Raw genomic sequence first — 20,356 nt, 5'->3', positions numbered from 1 at the left:
CTCAATTCTATTTAACCTCATTGGCAATATGAACACATGAAATCACCTCCAGTTATACTATGACAACAATAAATTGTCCAGCATTTATCTACACAGCAAATTAATTCATTGTATAGTAATAATCTTGAGGTCATCCTTTAGTAACATAATCTCTCACCTTATTATTGACTTGTCATTGATTCACCATTTGCTGGTTGAATCTTTTGATCCATTTCTGCAAAAAGGGAAAGGAATTTCACTTTACCGTGTGACCAGTCATCACTAATTGTGAAATGCTGGCCTGTGACTTAGACAGTGAATCTGTCTTAACACGTGGTATTGTGTTATAACAGAACCAGCCTATTAGGAAAGAGAGTGGGAAAGGTTTGTGGTAAATCCTGGAACAAAAAGTGGGGGTGGGGAAGATAGATCCAGTTCCATGAATAACCCCAAAAGAAACAATAACTTTAGCAACAATGTAAAGCTCATACATTAAAGCAATTTGTTACACATTTACCATATCATAGAGCTGAGAATTCTTGGAGAGTTTAAAGGACATTGCCACCAACATCACATGGCCTTGACAGAGAGGCAGGTAAGAGACAGCATTCAGGAAAGCGCTAACTCACCTACCAGGGTTCTGCAGCCGGTCTTATAAGAGCAGAGACCTGCAACATCCTAAAAACCAGACAGACACATGAAAGGTGATCTTTCTCACAAATGTATGAAATACCAATTTGCATCCTCTCCTCTTGTATGTACTGCAATATTCTACCTGACAAACACCTGTTAATTTTTAATTGGCAAGGGTTATTTCAAGGTCTTAATCATTTCATTAGCTATTAAGACAGCTAACAGTAAATCTTGGCATCTACTGGATTTTTTTTTTTTTTTTTTTTTTTGCTTACAATTTCAATGAAACTGTTTAAAGGGATGAGGAAATTTTATAAACATCTTCTGAACTTTCTGGATCTGCCAGGTGGAAAAAAGTTTCAAAGCACATTTTCAGGCCCTCTGGGGTGTTCAATTCAGAAAAATTAAGTTACAACAAATGTCCTATTTCATAAACAGCTTTCTATCATTATTCAAACTGTCAGATCAGGGAGCTGGTAAAAAGTCATTCATCCAGAGAAGGGTAAAAATTGGGGAAAGAGATAACTATTTTCTCAAATTCACTGATGATGATGTTAATACAATATCGGCTCCAATGGGCAGTTTCAATCACACTTCTCCTCAAGATAAAATAAAAACATTTCAGACATTTGATTATCACTGCTTCTTAGAAAGAGTTCAGAAGCTCCCCCTCAGCCATTGATTCTTGGTTCCTAGACATCTTCGCACTGGGGAATTCTTAGTAAGGACGAAGATCTATATATACAAACAAAACCTGTTCCTAACGTGTGTGCCTATCAGGGGACAGGCAGGAGGGAATTATCATTTTGTCTAGTCACTCAGGCTCTAAAATGATGAGGTTTCTTGGTAAAATAACAACAATACTACTAGATCATGCTTACATACTGAACTTTCAGACAATGTACTAAATACATTTTAATCGTATTTAATCCTCACAACCACCCTATGAGATAAGTACTATAATTATCCTCATTTTATAGGATAAGCTGAGAAACTTAGAAACACAAGTTCAACAACCTGCCCAAGGTCACACACCTAGTAGGCAATGACACAGGCAGTCTGGCTCCAGAGCCCGGGCTCTTACCCAATATACTCTATTGCTTTTTTATGTATAAAAGGTAGTATTTTTTATATGAAGCATGACAAATGTGTGTGTGTGTTTGTGTGTATGAAACACAATTATTAAAATTTTGAGAAAATGAAAACTGGAAGAAAAGGAAGAAGTGCTACGAACTTCATATAATTGTCATGAGCCTTTGGGGATATTTGGTTTCAATCATATTTATATGCATATTTTTTATTTGTTGTAGTTCTAGGATTTTGATTTTTTTATCTTATTATATCAGAAGTATTTCCTATGTTGTTAACAGTGTTCATGATGCTCATTTTTAATACCTGCGTAATATTACATAGACTGGGTATATTACTTACTTGACAAGTCTCCAGCTGTTAGCTATTTAGGTTGTTTCCAGCAGCCCAGGGCAGGTTCAAGTGTGGGTTGTGTAGCCAGAAAGCCTGGTTCAAATGTCTGTTTCTCTACTCACCAGCTACATATTCTTCAGCAAGCTACTCGAACTCTCAGTGTTTCAGTTTTCTCATCTGTAAAATGAGGATATTAGTAGTAACTACCTCCATCTACTTGGGTTTCTGGGAGGATAGACTGCATTAATTGTAGTAAAGCACTTAAAACATTGTACAGTTATCAGTATCGTGAGTGAGTCTATAGTAAACATCTTTATACATAAAACAATTCATGTTAAAAAAATAATTTCCTTAATAGATATTCCCAGACATAAGGCTACCAGGTCAAAAGATAGGAATCTTGTTTGTTCTAATATCTGATTTGCATTGCCAAAGAGTTTCCAAAAAAGTATTATATAGATTTATATGCCACTAGTTATGGAAAAAGAAATGACTTTCCAGTGTACTTTGCTGACTTTGGGTATTAATATTAAATCTTCTATTGCTTTGCCTTCCACTTCAACAATCTGTTCTTCAGCTGTTTCTAGTTTGCCCTTAAACCCATCCACTGAGTTAGTTTCTGCCAGTTTGTGTCTCAGTTCCAGAATTTCCATTTGATTTTTATCATAGTTACCAATAATATGCCAAAATTCCCCCATCTTCTCATCTAATTTTGTTAATTTATTAATCACAGATATTTTAAAGTTTATTATATGGTCTATAGGTGTGACTGGTAATTTTATTGCCAGACATTGTGTAATGAAAAATTGTAGAGATAATTTGAGCCTCTGGGTGATCACATCTTTGTCAAGTGGGGTTTTACCTTAGCTTCTAACAGGTAGTTATGTAAGATCCTATATAAGAGAGCTCTTTTGGATTCCTGGCTCCCTGGGTTCTCTGCTTCTCAAATCCTCTCTGTCCTGAATCTGTGATGCTTTTAAACAAATACTTGCTAGATTTTATACAGGTTTTCCACTTTCTCTCAGAGGATAAGTTGATCTAAATGAAAATAATCCGTAACAGCTGGGAATGTAAATCCTTAACATTAATTTTAAAATAATTGATTAAACCTAAATACAGCTTATTTTTGTTTTAGTGTATATTCAATTGATTATTAGTAAGGCTGAATGTTCTTACTTTTTTGCAAATATATTTCATCTTTTGTGAAATGTGATTTTAGTGTTATCTCGTATATTGGCTAAATATGATTCTATTTTTATCTCATGTATTAGTTCTCAGCTGTGGAGTTTGTATGAGCTTCTGTTAATGATTATTGACCCTTTTGTAATGTTCAAATAATTGTACCTTGCCTACTGCTTGTTTGTTATTGCTGTCTTAATATAACCAAATCTATTTTATCTTTACTTTGCGATTTGTTACAGTATTTTAAGTCTATAAAAACAAATTCTTTAGATTTCCTACAGTTTGAGTTTTGCTATTTTATTATATGTGTATTATGAATATATAAATTGATTTTTTCAGTTAATCAGTCCATATCTTATAAAATATTTTCCCTTCCCACTGATTTGTGTTCTGACATTATCAAATATTCCATTATTATATAAAATATGATTTATTTTGACCACATATTTTGCCTCATTAATTTATTTTGGTGCCAGTATCACATGGTTTTAATTATTATAACTTTATAATATATTTTAATATTTGATATGACTAGTCTGTCCTCATTACTTTTCTTCCTCAGAACTGATTTCTACTATTCTTGCCTACTTTCTTTTCCAGATTTATGTTAAAATCAAGTTCCTCTCACTGCTACCTCAAAATGTGAAAAACAAAAGAGGCTTTATTACTAGATTTCCCATTATATCTATACTTTGGTTAGAATTAACAATTTTTTTAGATTTATTTATTTTAGACGGAGAGAGAGGGAGGGGCAAAGGGAACTGGGAGAGAGAATCTCAGGCAGACTCCCTGCTGAGTGCAGAGCCTGATTCGGGGCTTGATCTCATGACCCACAGATCATAATCTGATCATGACCTGAGCTGAAACCAAGAGTGGGACACTTAATTTTTAAGTGCCACCCAGGTGCCCCAAGAATTTACAATTTTAAAATGTTATTTCTTAAACCAGAAACCAATCTTTTGACTAATTTAATATTTTTATAGCTCTCAAAAAGTTTCATTTAGATAGGTAACATATTTCCATTTAAACTCAGTTTTATATATTTTGTTGCTCTTGTAAAATAAATCTTTTAGAGGTTTATGTTTAAGCTAATGGTTGCTAATATTTAGAAATATTACTGATTTATGTTAATAGTCATATGCCTGCCAATATTTTCCTAATTTATTGTCTATTCATACTTTTATACACTTCTTTGGGTTTTCAAGATATAAAAATATTTTTCCAGTCATAATGATTTTTTTCCAAAATATTTTTGGAATAATAATATAAATAAATATATATATTTCCAAAATATTTTTCCAGTCATTCTTTATAGTTCTTCTTTCTTTATTACTTTTAAAAAAATATTTTATTTATTTATTTTATTTATTTGAGAGAGAGAGAGACAGCACAAATGGGGCAGGGAGAGCAGAAGGAGAGGGAGAAGCAGACTCCTTGGGGAGCAGGGAGCCCAACTAAGGGCTCGATTGGAACACCGGGACTATGGCCTGAGCAGAAGGCAGATGCTTAGCCAACTGAGCCACCCAGCTGCCCCCAAGTCTTTTTCTTTAGTGTTTTATTATATTGATAAGGGCTTTAAAAATGTTTAATAACATTATTATGGCAGAACCATTATCCCAACTTTTACCCCATCCTTGCTTTTAAACATGTATATTTCTAGTTTTTTAAAATTAATCTTAATATTGACTACTAGTTAAAAATATTTATTATGCTAAAAATAGTTTATTTTTTCTTCTTATCTTTTTATCACGAACAAGTATTAAATTTTATCTAACACTTTACAAACAATCTATGAAAATAATCATTTACTTCTTATTTAATGTACCAATATGAAATATTTCACTAGTTTAGTTTCTAATTTTGTAAACTTTTGCATTGCTTGGGTATACATTATTTTTATTATTTTGCTGTGATGAGCTCTACTGACTTTTTAAAAAGTACATTAAATTGTATTAGGTTTAAGCTTATTTAAGGCATTATTTTTTCAGTGTCATTATCCCTTTACTAATATTATAATAACAATAATTATAAAATAGTCCTTTTTGTCTTATTTATGTTTTTTTGAAAAAATTCTGCTTGTGACCATGTTAGGCTGCAAAATCTTTGCTCTTTTAAAAAGTATTTCTCTGTCCTTTTTCTTTAAATATGACTCTTTTAAGCACCACCAAATCATAAGACCTTCATTTTAATTTAATGTGAAGATCTTTCCATTTGAATAGAGAAATTTAAGACATTTATACTTGTCATAGTTTTTAGCTTGACTGTATTTATTTTATACTTTCTTTTCAATAATTCCTTATTGTTTCCTTTCCATTTTGTCTTTGAACTGTTTTATCTTCTACAATTATTTATAAAATAGATATTCTTCTTCCCATTCAACTAGTATCTATATTAAATTTTTCACAACTACCCTTAAATGTATTCTTAGCTAATGATTTAAAAATAAAGCAACAGGGGCACCTGGGTGGCTCAGTTGATTAAATGTCTCAGGTCAAGATCTCATGGGTCATGAGTTTGAGCCCTGCATTAGGCTCCCTGGTCAGTGGGGAGTCTGCCTGAGATTCTCCCCCTCTGCCTGCCCCCGCCCCCGTTCTCCTGCCATGTGGTCTCTCTCTAAGAAAAAAATAAATAAGCTTTCGTTTTCTGCATCTCCTCTTTCCACATTTTGGTTATTAGTTACAGACTCTTCTTTTAAAATTTAAAAAAACAAAGAAACAAACAAAAGCCTACTTTTTGGATTAATTTATTAGAAACATTGCTTCCTTAGAAGAAAAACATCTAGTCATTAATATCAATTCTTAATTCATTTCAATTTTCCCTATATTTTATTCCTTTATTACTTCATCTTGACCCTGAGTGCTTAGTTAGCCCTAAGCTTTTTTCCTGGAATTTTCTATTTTTGATTTTTTAAATATATCTGACCACTTAGTGATCTAAACAGTATCTCTTTGCAACTCTACTCTAAGTTGTTATATCTTCTGACACTTTCCTGATGTAAAAATGTTCTTCTGTTGCTTTTATGTATGAGCCAATAATCAGGCAGGCATAAAACTTAAAGAATCAAACTTGTTTTGCTTAAAATTATGTAAGAAATTGCACTTTGGTCTGAAAAATGTTCTTGTTCTGTAAAAGAAATATGAAGACAATCTACAAAAATATGTATCTGTTTTCTTAAATACTTGAAGGAATTTTGTTTGTTCTAGAAATTTAAAAATTTACCAGCCTATGACTAGGCATTTATTTCTATCCCTTAATTTTGCTCAAAATTACAATATTACTGCAGTTTTTGTATAAAGAAAGTTTTCTTCTGTCATAAACTTTGATTTTTACTTCTAATCCACTTGCTCTATTTTCAGGGGAACACCCATTATTTTATTCATAAATATAAGAAATGTTTATCTAATCCTAATAGCATATGCAATGTGTTAAGCCCTCTGTTGGGGGGTAGGGTTATAATAATAAGATGTTTATTGCTCTCAAGGAGCGTATTTTCTAAGTTAGACCTCCATAATTTGTCTATCCAATTTCCTCTTACCCTTTTAGCTTTTATTCATTTTCTTTGGATGTTTAGACCAGTTATGAAGTTTTTCTTCTGTATCCCTAATTTCTATTTCTGCAAAACAGAAATTTCACCTTCTGAATTTTTCATTTAGTCACAATCTATTCTTATTTTTACCTGTTCTTGTTTAATTAAAAACAATATAGTCCCTCCTGCTATATCGTTATAATTGCATTCCTAAAAAGCCTCATATTATCAGAAGGTTATTATAAAAACAATTATTTCAAGGAGAAAAGGGGTTGGGGCTAAGTAGTTTCAAATGCACAATAATAAGATAATTTTACTACCGTAATTTCAATAATAATACGTGCTTTTATATTTCTAAGTGTTTTTAACTCAAATTTTAACTAATAAATTGGTCTATCAAAACAAGTAAATATGATTCTCAATATACCAATCAAGTAATGTAAGACTTACAATGTAAAGTTAAATCAGATCTTAGACAATGGGTTACTACAACCATAAAATAAATTATATTACAGTTTGCAACTCTCCCAAGTAAAGAAAAAACTATAACACCGGGCGCCTGGGTGGGTGGCTCAGTGGTTTAAGCCGCTGCCTTCGGCTCAGGTCATGATCTCAGGGCCCTGGGATCGAGTCCCGCATCGGGCTCTCTGCTCAGCAGGGAGCCTGCTTCCCTCTCTCTCTCTGTCTCTGCCTGCCTCTCTGTCTACTTGTGATCTCTCTCTGTCGAATAAGTAAATAAAATCTTTAAAAAAAAACAACAACAACTATAACACCAACTGATCAGCCATTCAAACAAACCTATTCCATATATTTTTATGGAGTAACTGCATGTCTACATATATAACTATAGTTCTAAATATGCCATCATGTTAAAACTAATAATAGCAAGTACAATGCAAATGATGTATCTTAATGTATCCACGATGTTATCTCCAATTCTATCTATAAAACCACAGGAAGTAGGAGAAATGATTGAACTTGCATATGGAAACAACCAGTTTCTGGTATACTTCATGTGTTGGGATATATTCATTGCTTCATTTCCAAAAACTGCAAGGAGACCCAATAAAGTGGGAGCCTAAGAGAAGAGGACCCAAGGTCCTCAATGTGCTTCCACAAAATTCCACTTTTCTTGTAAGTTTGCAGTCAGCTTCTAGCATTTACAATAGATTTCAAGTTATTGGTGCACAAGGCCCAAGAAGCCATCAAAGGGAAGTCTTACCTTTGACCATTAAAATCCCAAAATGCAATTCTGGCCAGGGACAACTTTCACCTGTTAGCATAGGAAACTCCCAAGGTATGTCCACTCTGCAGGCATAGGAAACTCCTAAAGTGTATCAGGACCAGCAACATAGAAGGCCACAGAGCATGTGAGAGAGCAAACTGGAATTAATGAAGTAACCTTTTCATTCCTTCCACTCTCTAGAATATGCTTATTTCTTACATTTTTATCATTGATTCATAAAATTCTTTTTCAGGTGGTTCTAAATCCTTTAAAAAAGTAATTCACCAGAAGAATGTTCATATAGTGCAACTCATTTGCGTCTTCCCAGAAGTTCCCCAAATTGGAATCTTAAAATATGCATATTGGGATGAAAAAACAGCTTAAAAACAGTTTTGTTAAATGTCTGTTTTTTTTTAATTCAATGAATGATTTTAAAAATTAGCTTCATTGTTTTTTAATTTACCATCTGTTAACTCAATAAATATGAGTTCTTAAAGTTAACCTAATTGTCTTGGAATTTGCTGTTTTTGAAGCTGATTAAAGTTATTTAAATTAATTTTATTGTATATCCAGACTAGAACAAAGCATGTCTGCCTTTGAATAGATCTTGGCTAATAATTTACAAATAAGTGTGCCCATTTTTAAAATGGACTAATTTTGTTTCTGGTCCTTAATATATATCAGTCAACCTGTAGAGATGCAGAGATGCTGATGTTAGATACTCAAAGGGATAGTATATCAATATACCAAAACTAGTAGCCATTAAAAACTGACCAAGTACAAACTTCCAACAACTCTGTCTTTTGTCTAATAAAGAGGAAATCCAGAGAGAATATCAATTAGAATGCTATTTCTTTTCACCCTACGTTCCCATGGATGAAAGGAGTTGCTATGTTTTTTAAATATCCTGCCTCTGGTCATAGTTTCTTAGACTAAGGGTGGTCACTGAATCCAAGTGAGCCAATCAGACTCATCCCTAAGAATTGTGAAGACACAAAGATGGGCCTTTCTCCGGGTGGCTTGACGGAAACATCCATAGTGCAAGAACAACTGGCAATTGTGATCTGCTATGTAACTGAGTAGAGGTAACTCGTATTGCCATGAGAAAGACAGAAAAGAAATACGGAGAGAGAGGATTGACTGGGTTCCCTGTAGCACTTCAATACATCTACTCCCAAAACCCCACTGTACCCTTGACTTTGGATTCCACAAAAAGCTCCAGTTGTGCTTTTCCCTTTTTGCTTAAGCTCAGAGTTGGCTTCTATCACTTACCAAAGTCGAAAGAACTTGAACTAATGTACAGAAGAGAAAATCCCACTGGTGGTAATGATTGTTTAATCATGGGTTTTTAATGCTTTATTCCCCGCCGACCCCACTTTCCTTCAGATGAGAAGCTCTTAACTTTAACATGTAATTTAGCTAGTCTTTCTTTTATGGTTATTGCTTTTATGGCTTATCTAAGAAAAACTGTCTATCTCCAAGTGATGTTTTCCTCTAAAACTTTATGGTTTTAATTCTATATTTAGATCTATAATCCACTGGCAATGAATTTTCATGTATGGTGTGAGGTAGGGATCAAGATGTTTGTTTGTTTGTTTTCTGTATGGATATCTAGTTATCCTAGCACCATTTGTTGAAAAACACTTTTTTTGTGTATTGGGTTGCTTTGGTGGTGGTCAAAGTTGGCCGGGGTGGGGGGGAGGGGTCATCTGAAGCCATCTGAAACTGATGACTGAGTACTAAAATGCTGAGACAGTCATTTTGTTAACTTTATTAATGAGTTTAAGAAAATAATAGTAACATCTTCACTTAAAAGAATGAGTAATAATTCATTCATCGGAATTCACTTCTTCCATAAACTTGCATGTAATATACCTAAAATATATCTCATGACTAATAGTCAAATCTGTTTTCTGTTCCATGCTGTTATCAGCTTACCCTTTTCCATTGTCTATATAATATGCATCCATTCATGTTCCAGATATTAAAAAGAGCAAGGCATACTGAGATCCAGCCTAGGACTATATCTGTGAGATGGAACAAACTACATACATCCAAGAATACTAAATGAAACAAAACTGATGACCAAGTCAAAGCGGAATTCAACCACTGGTCCTGTCCATTTGTCCCTCTTCTGTGTATCATACCTGGAACTTTTGCCCTCCAATTGTATAAATCAGCTGGAAGTTTGTAAAACTACACAGGCACCCTTTCGTGTAGCTTATGCATATTTTTAGTGAAGGCCAAACTCTCAGTTGTCTCAGGAAGATCCAAAATTAATAATGTTATCATAGATTTGAGATGACCTTCAAGTGTGATCTCAAAATCCATTGATTCCCAATGTGCAAGTCACAGATGACTTGCATACAAATCATCTTCATGGCACACATAGAAAATCTTTAATATTTGCCAAAAAGTGGGGTAAATGCATGAGGCAACTGGCTCAGGAACTCTGAGCATCCTGAGCCCTTCCCAGGCTCTGGTGGGTCATCTTTAAAACTGAAAGGTTCAATATCTTGGCACACTTGTTATCCTTTTGTACCATAGCACTTAGTTTATTCTCATCTAAGTACTTCTAAAAAATGTGCAGTAGTGGGTGAAAAATTTATAGGTTTGGCTAATAAGCATTCTCTATTTCTGGAAAAAATTATTCCCAATTTATCTTGGAGAACAGTACCTCCCCCATTCTCAGCCTACACAATTTGGGTAGGGTGCACTCCTAAATCCAAGGCGGGCATTTGGCCCAAGGCTGTTGAGTTAAAGAACCATAGCCCTTGACCAGGGTTAAAAGTGCAGGTAGGAGCACATGATACAACTTGATACAGTCACAACCAGGTGTAGTTCTTTTGCTGGCAACTTTGAGAAAGAGGAGTGCTCTTTTGTTGGAGTTTCTGTATCAGAAGAATAGAAGATTGGAGGGACTAGCTTACTACAGTAAAGAGAAAACTAGACTAAGAATGAAGTTAAAGCAGAAGTTGACACAGAAGAAAGCAGAAACAAGAGATAGTTGGTGACGTTATTTGAGCAGATATACCTAATTATGCCTAAAGCACTTCTTACACTGTATTTCCAACTAACGTGTATGTTTGTTGAGGGAGTTCGAGGATAAAAAGTGAAACAAAACTTTATAATTTGGATTTCGGCCCCTTTCAACCCAGGTTTCCCAAATCCATATGGATCACTAGATCCCTGCTTTATTTCTACCAAATCTGAATTTATGGTCATGGAGCCAAGGAATCTGCATTTTAAATAAGCCTTCTATTTAATTCCCATGCACAGTAAAATTTGAGATATACCACTGTGTGGGAATAAGGAGTGAAAAGAACAAACATTCCCCACCCTGATGTTTGTCGACATCAACAAAATAGTTTGTTATAGAATCAGAACTACAGTCCAGTTCTCTTCTTTTCTTCCTGGTAACTTGATTTCCCTAAGGCCATGCACTATTACTTTTTTCCCTACTCCAACACATTTTTCATCTAAAATGTAAACATTTACTAATGGCAAAGATTCTACGTTTGGGCAGCATTCATAGCATATAAAAATAGGAGGTGCTTTAACAATTTTAAGATAAATGTTACTAGTGACTATGTTCTGGACTTGGCAAACATCTCCACAAAAGTTATAGAAGAGAAAAGCATTCCACTGTGTGTGTAGCTGTTTTAATACAAAAATAATTTCTTCCAAAATCTTTCAGTAAAAAATAAATATTCCAGAAATAGAGGCCATAATTATTCTCCAGCTTTGAGTCCCCTTGGCACACCAGCAAGTCACCCAGGAGGTTCTTGCGGCTTTTTACCCACTTACATTTCAGTCAATTCACTTTCTCTGCTTGTTTACAGCCCAGGATTTCCTCTTACTAGAATAACAATGAGAGCAACATTAACAAAAGAAAACACTGTCTTTATTGACTACTACCCATGTAGAAGCCCAGGCATTTGCTAACTCCAGGAGTTGAGTACAGTGGTAATCCCCACCGAATGGATGAGGAAATTGAGGCAGAAAACTAAGAGACTTGCCCAAGGTCATGCTAATGACTAGTTGAACTTGGATTAATCCAGGCAGTTGGACACCTATGGCTCCTCTGCCTACATGTATATAAATGTTGTCTATTTTTCTCTTTAAAGTTCACTGAAATATTATAATCTGCTCATGCTGCTTCTTTGTATTCAAAACTCATGGAGCACATAAAATGGGTGGGTTTTATTCCATAAATTATACCTCAAGAAAGGTGAATTTAAAAATTACAAATTGTAGAGCCAAACTGCTAAGAATTTAAAGACTTGATTGCCCAATGAATTGAGTGGCTTTAAAAATATGGATGTGCCCCTGTGTATATAATGTGTGTGTGTGTGTACATGTATATATATATATATATATATATATATGGTATACATATATGTATCTATATGTATGTACACACACACACACACATACACACACACACACACACACACACACTATACTATATAGAGTTTGGCCTTCACTAAAAATATGCATAAGCTACACGAAAGGGTGCCTGTGTAGTTTTACAAAGCCTGGGAGTACAGATTTTAGGGCCTGCTCCAGGAGTCATGTATTTAGCTGGCATTCCTTTACAAGGTAGGATCATTAAGCTTAGTCCTAGATAATATTCTGATGCTGTGCTGATCTTTATGCCCTACTCTAGATGATGTATGCATTTTTAAAAACCAATAATATTTATCACAGTGAAATAAAAAAATTACCTGTGATCAATATAAGATCATTGTGCTCTTGAAAAATTAACAGTCTAACAAAGGAAGCATATGGCATAAGGAGTCCTAAAAAAATGTGCCCTCCTTCTAAAACTTCAGCTTTTTCCTCTTTCATTCATTAGCTCTTCAAATTTTTATCAGGTGCCCCTAATAAACATGGAAAGTTGTATACTATAAAAAGGGCAGTATTATAAACGGCTTTGCATCATCCCTCAAATGATATTATGGAGTATCAGTTACAGGCCCCCAGGCTTGACTCTTCCTGTCCACTTTGTCACCAGAGAGATCTTTTTTTTTTTTTTTTTTTTTTAAGATTTTTATTTTTAAGCAATCTCTACAGCCAACACGGGCCTTGAACTTACAACCCCGAGATCGAGAATCACATTCTTCACCAACTGAGCCAGCCAGCTACCCTCAGAGTGATCTTTCTAAAGAGTTCTGTTGGTGTTACTCCCATCCTTATAACCTTTAATGACTCCTTACCTCATAAGGTAGGAGACATGACTGGTGGTCTTTACACTGATTTTGATCTGGAGACATCTTTTCTCCCCACATGTATACTTTAAGATGGGGTAAGTTTTCAACATTTAATATTTCCACTTTTCACATAAAACCAAATTAGCAACTTCTCTTTAACAATTGGAAGACGAGGGGCACCTGGGTGGCTCAGTTGGTTAAGCTCCAACTCTTGATTTTGGCTCAGGTCATGATCTCAGGGTCCTGGAATAAAGACCTGTTGGCGTGGGAGGGATGAGGGCAGAGGCCAGGGCTCCCTGCTCAGCTCCCTGCTCAGTGGGGAGCCTGCCTGAGGAATCTCTCTCCTTCTCCTTCTGTCCCCTGCCCCTCCCCCCACTCTCTAAAATAAATAAATCTTAAAAAACAAACAAACAAACAAACAAACAAAAAAAACAGAACAAAACCCAAAAGTAACCTCAACTGGAAGACTTGACACTCGGCATCATTGGGCAGAAAATATATTCTCAGGATTGCCACAGTTTTTCACCGCTTATGGTCTCAACTTGGTCTACTTTGCTCACTTGTTTCCATGCTTGGCCTAGAGTAGAGAGAATTTGCAGTCCGACAGACAGGATACAGCTTGTCTGCAAGGTTCTTCTTAGTTTGTAGTTGCTTGATTTCTTCCTTCCCAAAGATCTCATGTTCCAGCCACACCGAGTTCCTAGTAGTTCCTAAACAGCAAGCTTGGTCATCCTCAGTGCCTTTCCTCATATTGGTCTCTCTGATTGAAATAGCCTCTATCTCCCTTTTTTGCCCAGAAGAGACTCATTTATCCTCAGCACTTAGTTCAATTCTTCTATGCAACTTTCCTAAATCCCACCAGAGTTATTTGCTTCTTCCCACGTGTTCCTGTAGCACTTTGTGCCTCTATTGGCATTGCAGTGGCTTTTCCTTCTGTGAGCCCAGTTGGAAAATGTGTTTCTTGAAAAGAACTCTTGACCATCTCCACATACACAGTCCTTAATAGAGTATCTGGCATGAATAAGTGAGTATTTATTGAATGAACAAAAAGATAGATAAGTGAATGAATGAATACTTTCAAGAAAGTTTTTTATTTGTGTTGCAAAATTTTGATGTTTAAAATAAGGGAAGTAACTATTCAAGACAAAATTTCAAAATTTGATAATGATCATGACATCTTTAGATAACACTTTTTTTTCCCCCCAGATAACACTTCTCAAAAGTTCCTGTTCATGGTATCCTTTCTCGGAAAACAAGTCTTGAAAAAATAAAATACATATAATTTAGGAAATACATAAAGAGTGGCTTAAAATTGACAGGGCAGTGCAATTTGGGGGGAAGGAGTGGGATTGTAGGGGCTGCATTCAAAGAGAGAAAGATGGTGAAAAAAGTCACAGCATGCATGTCTCCCTATAATTTGGTAGCCTCTCCAGCAGTGTTTACCTTGAGGAATGAAACATTTAGGCCACAAAGGAGAAGGGTGGGATTGTTGAGCTGGAGGATATCAGTGCTCAAGGGTCACTAAGAGTATGTTAGTCCTTAAAAGCTGTGCACCATAGCTCTCTACTTCAGGGCACAAGGTAGGCTGCACTATCTGGCCTCACTGTGATGATTCTATGGAACCATGCAACTAGTCCTGGCCAATGAGTTGTGAGCCCAAATAATGAGTCACTTCTGGCTATAGAATTTAAATGCCAGCCTGACACACTCTGAATGATCTTTATTTTTCCCATAGCAACATGAAACATTCAGGATGGCGACTGTTCTATCAGCCTGGGACCCTGAATGAGGAGACATGCAACAGACAAGCTGACTTGCAGGGGACTCAACACGACCAAGAAAACAACTTCTGTCACTGTAGATCACTAAACATTGGAATTGTTTGTTATTCTGACATAAGATCCCTCTCCTGATTAATATAACAGATTTGCTCTGTTTGGCAGAACTAAGACTAATGGTTGGAAGTTTTAGGGAAGTCTGTGTCAATTTTGTTCAATTTTTTAAAATGTAATAAGGTATAAAGTATAAAGATGGAATGAACTACTTAGGATACTCCTCATTTATACACACAATATACATTGAACTTTACCCTGTAGTAACTCTTCTGTAGATAAAATATCTACCTTGAGGTAGGTATAAGTGGTGAGTTCCCCTTCACTTAAGGTGTTTGCCTTGATAGCCCCTAAAGGTTTGGCTTGACAAATCAACTTCAAAAATACATTCCAACCAGGAACTTCAGGATGTGTACTTCCTCTCATCTAGAAAAGAAAAGAAAAAAAAATCTATTTTCTCAAATATTCTTTGGATTTCATCTATTTACGGACCTATTGAGTTGTCTTTTCGCATTTTGATGTCATCTTGCCACCAAATAAATTTATTAAAGGCCAATGCTGTTTTAGCTCTCCTTTCCATCTTTCTGACACTGTTTAGTAGGCAATATTTGTCATCTATTCCCCATAGGAAAATAATCAGCTTTTGACCCTATTTATTATTATTGACCATTTGATATGCTTCATATTTACTTGTCTTTCAACCATTTAAATCAGATTTGGACTTGTCAAAAAAAAAAAATCTAGGAGCAGAAATATATTACCCTAATAACTTTCAGGCAAAATACCTTTTCCTTCTGGGAAGGGGAAAAAAAAAAAAAAAAGGCTTATCCTAGTACTATTGAATTTGTGGCCAATTACAATATTTCATTAACATCTTAATTCAGTAAGTATTTAATGTATTCCTACTACGTGCCAGGGGGCAAGGTTTACAAAAGAGTTTATCAAGTTACGTTACTTAATGCACTGTACGCATCATTACATAATTCTGTACTATAATAGAGCCTGTGAGCTCTCTGTTCAAGACTATTTAGGGGATAAAAAGCAAATTCAAAAGGTTGGGGAAAATGTTCCTTTGGTTTAACGCAGGGGAGAATATCACACTTTAGATTTGGGGGATTTAGTTGATATTTCTGGGAAATAAGTAAGAGTGTGTAAGGGAAATAAGAGTGTGTAAGGGAGAAAAAAAATCGATCTTTGTGTGTGTGTGTGTATTTCAATTTCTGTTAAGCTTCACTTCAGCCTTTCAGAACTGGAGAATCAGCTGCCTGCTATAAGAAATTGCTAATAAGCAGTAATTAAAGACTGAGAATTTTTTCTTTCCATTCCAAACCTGATGTCATTCCCAGATGGAGATATTGGTACTAGTTAGGCAATTCAGCATTTTGGTAAAGTAAGGCAGAAGATTTGGGGTCTCTTGGATCTATGGACACAGGAAGTGGTCCAGGAGGGAAAACTTGTGTTTTGTTTTGCCCATGGCATTTATACCTTTTTGCTTTGCTTCACAGAACGAGGAGCTGAGGTGGGCACTTGCGTCTCAGAAACGAGGGATGAGTTCACTAAAATAACACTAATTCATAAACTTTTTATAGTCTTATATCTTTGGAATTGTTGTCTTGGCAGAAAACGATAATCAAATGAAAAAGATGGACATTCCAGTGGATCCAATACCACTGACAGGAAAGAACTGGTATATCAGAAAGCAGCATGAATACATGTGCTATCCTCCTTTATTTAGAAAAACGACACAAAAATACAGCACAGTTGATGTGCTGTTCCCAGGACTTGAAAGTAGAATCAACCACTGTGTAAAAGATAAAATAAGACTGCACGGAATATGAGGATTTTCCCAGCGTGCTTTATTCATAGACATCTGACAGAAGAGGACCTAACAGAGCTTTTAGGAAAAACTGAATTCTCAGCCCACAGTCACTTTCCAGGAACTTCACTGCAAACAGTGCTCTGCGCTGGCGGGATGGAGATCTTAGCAATCTCCCTCCTGCTTCCATAGTTTCCTTCTCTCTAAATACAATTATGTATGGGGACTTAATGAGAGAGCAAGCCTTGTGTGAAAGGAACTCAAGAAAGTGCAGCTTCTAAAAATACACCGAGGCGGCTCTACAGTCCTTATTGTTACAAACTGACGTTTTGCAGTTCAAGCTATGAACCTAACAACCACCCCCCCACACACACACACGAAGAAAAAAAAGTAGACTGTTTTTCCTTTCTGCAATCCCCTTAACTTTGAGTAAACAGTAGTAATTTTCTGTTGTCATACTCAATGCAAATTTCCCCAAGACGACACAACACAAAACAAAAGACCTGTTAGCTTCCCACGAGCGGGGTGGGGTGGAGGGTGGCAGGAAGAGAGGGGCAAAGTTGATGGAGTTCTCACTTCTCCTTAGCCTGGGGTCCTGAACCTCCAAGTCACTCTGCTATTGCAGGGGGTTTCGGAGTTTCAGTCACCTTCTGGGCGGGTTCCCTTGCCCCTCTCTTCCGCCAGCTCCCTGTCATTAAATTCGCATCACTTGCCCCCTTAGCTTCCAGAAGAAACTGGACCTCTCAGTTCAGGGTCTTTTCCCAGCGGATTTTAAAGTACAGCCGCCGACGGGAGGATACATATTAAACAAACAGGCAGGGGCGAGGGGTGGGGATCTGCAAGAGGGCCCCCCTTCTTCTCCTTCCACCACGTGTTCCTCAGTTGGGGTGCAGCGATCTTGGATGGGTGCTGAGAAGGGCGAGGGTGGGGTGGAAGAAGATGGACAGAGCAGGCTGTAAGGGAAGGAGGCCCCCTAGGAGAGATCGTCTCCACCGAACATTGACGAGAGAAAAAAAAACTGGCCCACATGCCCCTAGTGGGGAGCGATACATCCCACGCGGGCTAGGTTTGGGGGGGTGCGTAGGGCCCTCTCACCTGACTTCCTCCTCTGCTGGCACACACACTACAATCACCCGCTCCCCCCCCCCCAAAAAAAAAGCCCAGCCAAACAACGAACAACAAGAGGAAGCCGCAGGCAGCAAGAGGAGGGGTGCGCGTGGTGGGGGCCCGGGAGAGGTGAGGGGGCAGGGTTGGTGGGCGTCGAGAACCGCGCCGCGCACCCCTAAGCGTACTCCCAGGCGCCCACACTTACCCCTAGCGTCTGAGGGTCCGGTCTTCGGCGCCAATCCCAGCGCGCGCCTCTCGCCCGCCCTCGTCCCTCCGGCCCGCCGCCCCCCACACCCCGGCCGGCGCGCTGGGAGGGAGCCTGGGAGCGGCGCAAGGCGGCGGCGGCAGCGGCTCGGGCTCGGCTCGGCTCGGGCTCCAGCGCGCTCAGTGTAGCCGGCGGCCGCTGAGGCTCCACCGCCAGGGGGAGAAGCCGGGGCGGGCGCTGGGGAGGCGGGCCGGGCCCTCGCAGCCCCGCCGGCCAGCCCGCGTAGCACAAGCTCGGGAGCGTCAGCGACGCGGGGTCTGCCGAGCCCCCGGGCGCAGCGTGCCCGGCAGAAAGGAGCCGCGGCTGGATGCGCGTCCCGGGGAGCTGCGGGCTCCCGCGGGGGGCGCCCCGGCCGCTCCGGTGCGCCTCCAGACTGCGGGCGCGGCGACCGCCGAGCGGAGAGCAGCTCCCGCCGGCCCCTTCCCCCTCCCGCCCCCGCCGCCGCCCCCTCCCCCTCCCCCCCCGTTAACATCCCCTCCCTCCCCCCCCTTCCTTCCCTCGGCCCCGCGCGCTCGCTAGCTCGCTCCTCGCCTCGCTCCCCCCTTTAAACGCCCACTTCGGATGGGGAAAGAAGACAACTTGAAGTCAAGTTGCAATTAACTTCCGCGGCAGCCGCAGCTCCGGCGGCGGCGGCACAAGAGGCAGAAGCCGCCGCCTCGGAAGTCCGACGCGCCCGCCCGGGGAGCTGTTCCTGGTCGCGGGCCCGCACTCGACAGCCACCGCCGCCCCCAACGCCCATGCCTGAGTGAGTTCTGCTCCTTTGCCTCTCTTTTCCCCCCTATTCTTGCTCTTTCATCTCTCTGTCTTTTTTCGGAATTGATCTAAACTTCTCTGTAGCACCCACCCACGGCGCCCCTTGTTGGGGCAGCGCGGCTCCCCTCTCGTGGACGTCCGGCTGCAAGGGTCTTCCGAGCCCCTTCTCTTCGTGCGCAGCCGAACCCGGGAGGGGTGGGCCGGTCGAGCGTGGGAGAGCACCCGGGATGGGGGACTTGGAGATGCCATTCATTCTCTCTCAGAGTGTGGGCACCCTACACACCTGCCCGGCAGACCCTGGCGGAACAAACTCCTTCAGGTCCTCAGTATGACCCTTCTTGGAAGAGGAAAGGGGAGCGGAAAAGACCGAAGGAAGCAAACGGGAAAAGGGAAAGAAAGCCTCTCTGTGCACCCCGGAGCTGGGCTGGCAGAAGGGTGCCCGGCGGAGTAGGCTGGGGAGTGGAATCGTTCCCCGCCGGATGGCAAGTAAGCTCAGCATCCTTCCCCGGTCCATCTCCTCCTTCCTCCGCCCCCCGCCCGCGCAGCTGGTTGGGAGCGGCGGCGGAGAGGGGCCTAGAAGTTAGTGGCAACTTCTCCATCCCGGGAACACTCGGGCGCCCGGGCGCTTAAGTTGGAGCCGGGATTTTGAAAGCCGCGGCACTCCGCATTTCGAGCCCTCGCTGGCGGTGGTGAGGTCGGTCCTGAAGGGGCTCCTGGAGTGACTGTGGGTTTGGAGCGGGCCTGGAGGCAGGAAGAGGTGCTGCCCTCTTAGCAGGACCGAGACATCACAGGTACAGCCTCGGGGTCTGCACCGTGTCTCCCTCCTGCGGTCCTGACCCGAGCGTGGCGGCCTTCTCCGAGCGCTTCACTGCGGAGGCTCCCGGGGCGGCGGAGCGTGGGTTTGGGCAACCACCGTGAGAGGCACAAAGCAGGCAGGTGGCAGGTACGGGGAGCGACACGCGTGTACCTGGGAAATGCACAGAGCAGGACTCTGGGGATGACCCCAGAAGAAGGAGAGGGGCTTAGGGCTCTTGCTGGAGGTCTTGGCCGGGACCTCCACTGGGGCGTTGCACTTAATAGTGTCAACCCCAGGATCGCCTCTCAAAGTGGCCTGGTTGGCAACTTTGACCTCTGCGCCCTTCCTCAGCGAACTTTCCCTCGCGGCATTCCAGATTTCCAGGCAAATGTAAGACTTGGACTCTACACGGTTGTATTAAGAGACAGGGAAATCTGAAAGACGTCCTATTCTCAGGAGAAAAACCATTCTACCCGGATGGCTGGGGTTCCCTGCTTGCATCCTTGGCGGCCAGGGGACCTGACTTTTTCAAGAAGACAGAGGAAGGGTAAGAAATGAGTGAATGTGGACTGGTAGGTGTCAGGTTTTGTCCCAAGCAGTCCCTAAA

The 20,356-nt window shown here is 39.7% G+C and overlaps 2 protein-coding genes across 2 annotated transcripts in view; one reads left to right on the top strand and one right to left on the bottom strand.

The window, feature by feature from the left end:
* Positions 1-628: 628 nt before the first annotated feature.
* On the bottom strand, positions 629-18,939 carry LOC116869611 (synapsin-1-like). The gene is made up of 5 exons (XM_032860905.1): positions 18,757-18,939; positions 18,141-18,626; positions 15,270-15,438; positions 2,044-2,211; positions 629-657 (listed from the first exon to the last, which is right to left on the bottom strand). The coding sequence occupies exons 1-4, from the start codon at positions 18,937-18,939 to the stop codon at positions 2,171-2,173; spliced, it is 879 nt and encodes a 292-aa protein (XP_032716796.1). The 3' UTR covers positions 629-657; positions 2,044-2,170.
* Positions 18,724-20,356, top strand: part of SATB1 (SATB homeobox 1) — a 99,735-nt gene continuing 98,102 nt past the window's right edge. Inside the window, exon 1 of the mRNA XM_032860926.1 lies at positions 18,724-18,945. The gene's annotated coding sequence lies outside the window, so the exon portion shown is untranslated. The remainder of the gene's footprint in view (positions 18,946-20,356) is intronic.

Source organism: Lontra canadensis, unplaced genomic scaffold (genome assembly GCF_010015895.1).
Source record: "Lontra canadensis isolate GAN:19392208 unplaced genomic scaffold, GSC_riverotter_1.0 scaffold20, whole genome shotgun sequence".
In the NCBI taxonomy this organism is placed as follows: Eukaryota; Metazoa; Chordata; class Mammalia; order Carnivora; family Mustelidae; genus Lontra; species Lontra canadensis.
Note: the sequence above shows the minus strand (reverse complement) of the source record. Positions and strands in the feature narration are given on the sequence as shown.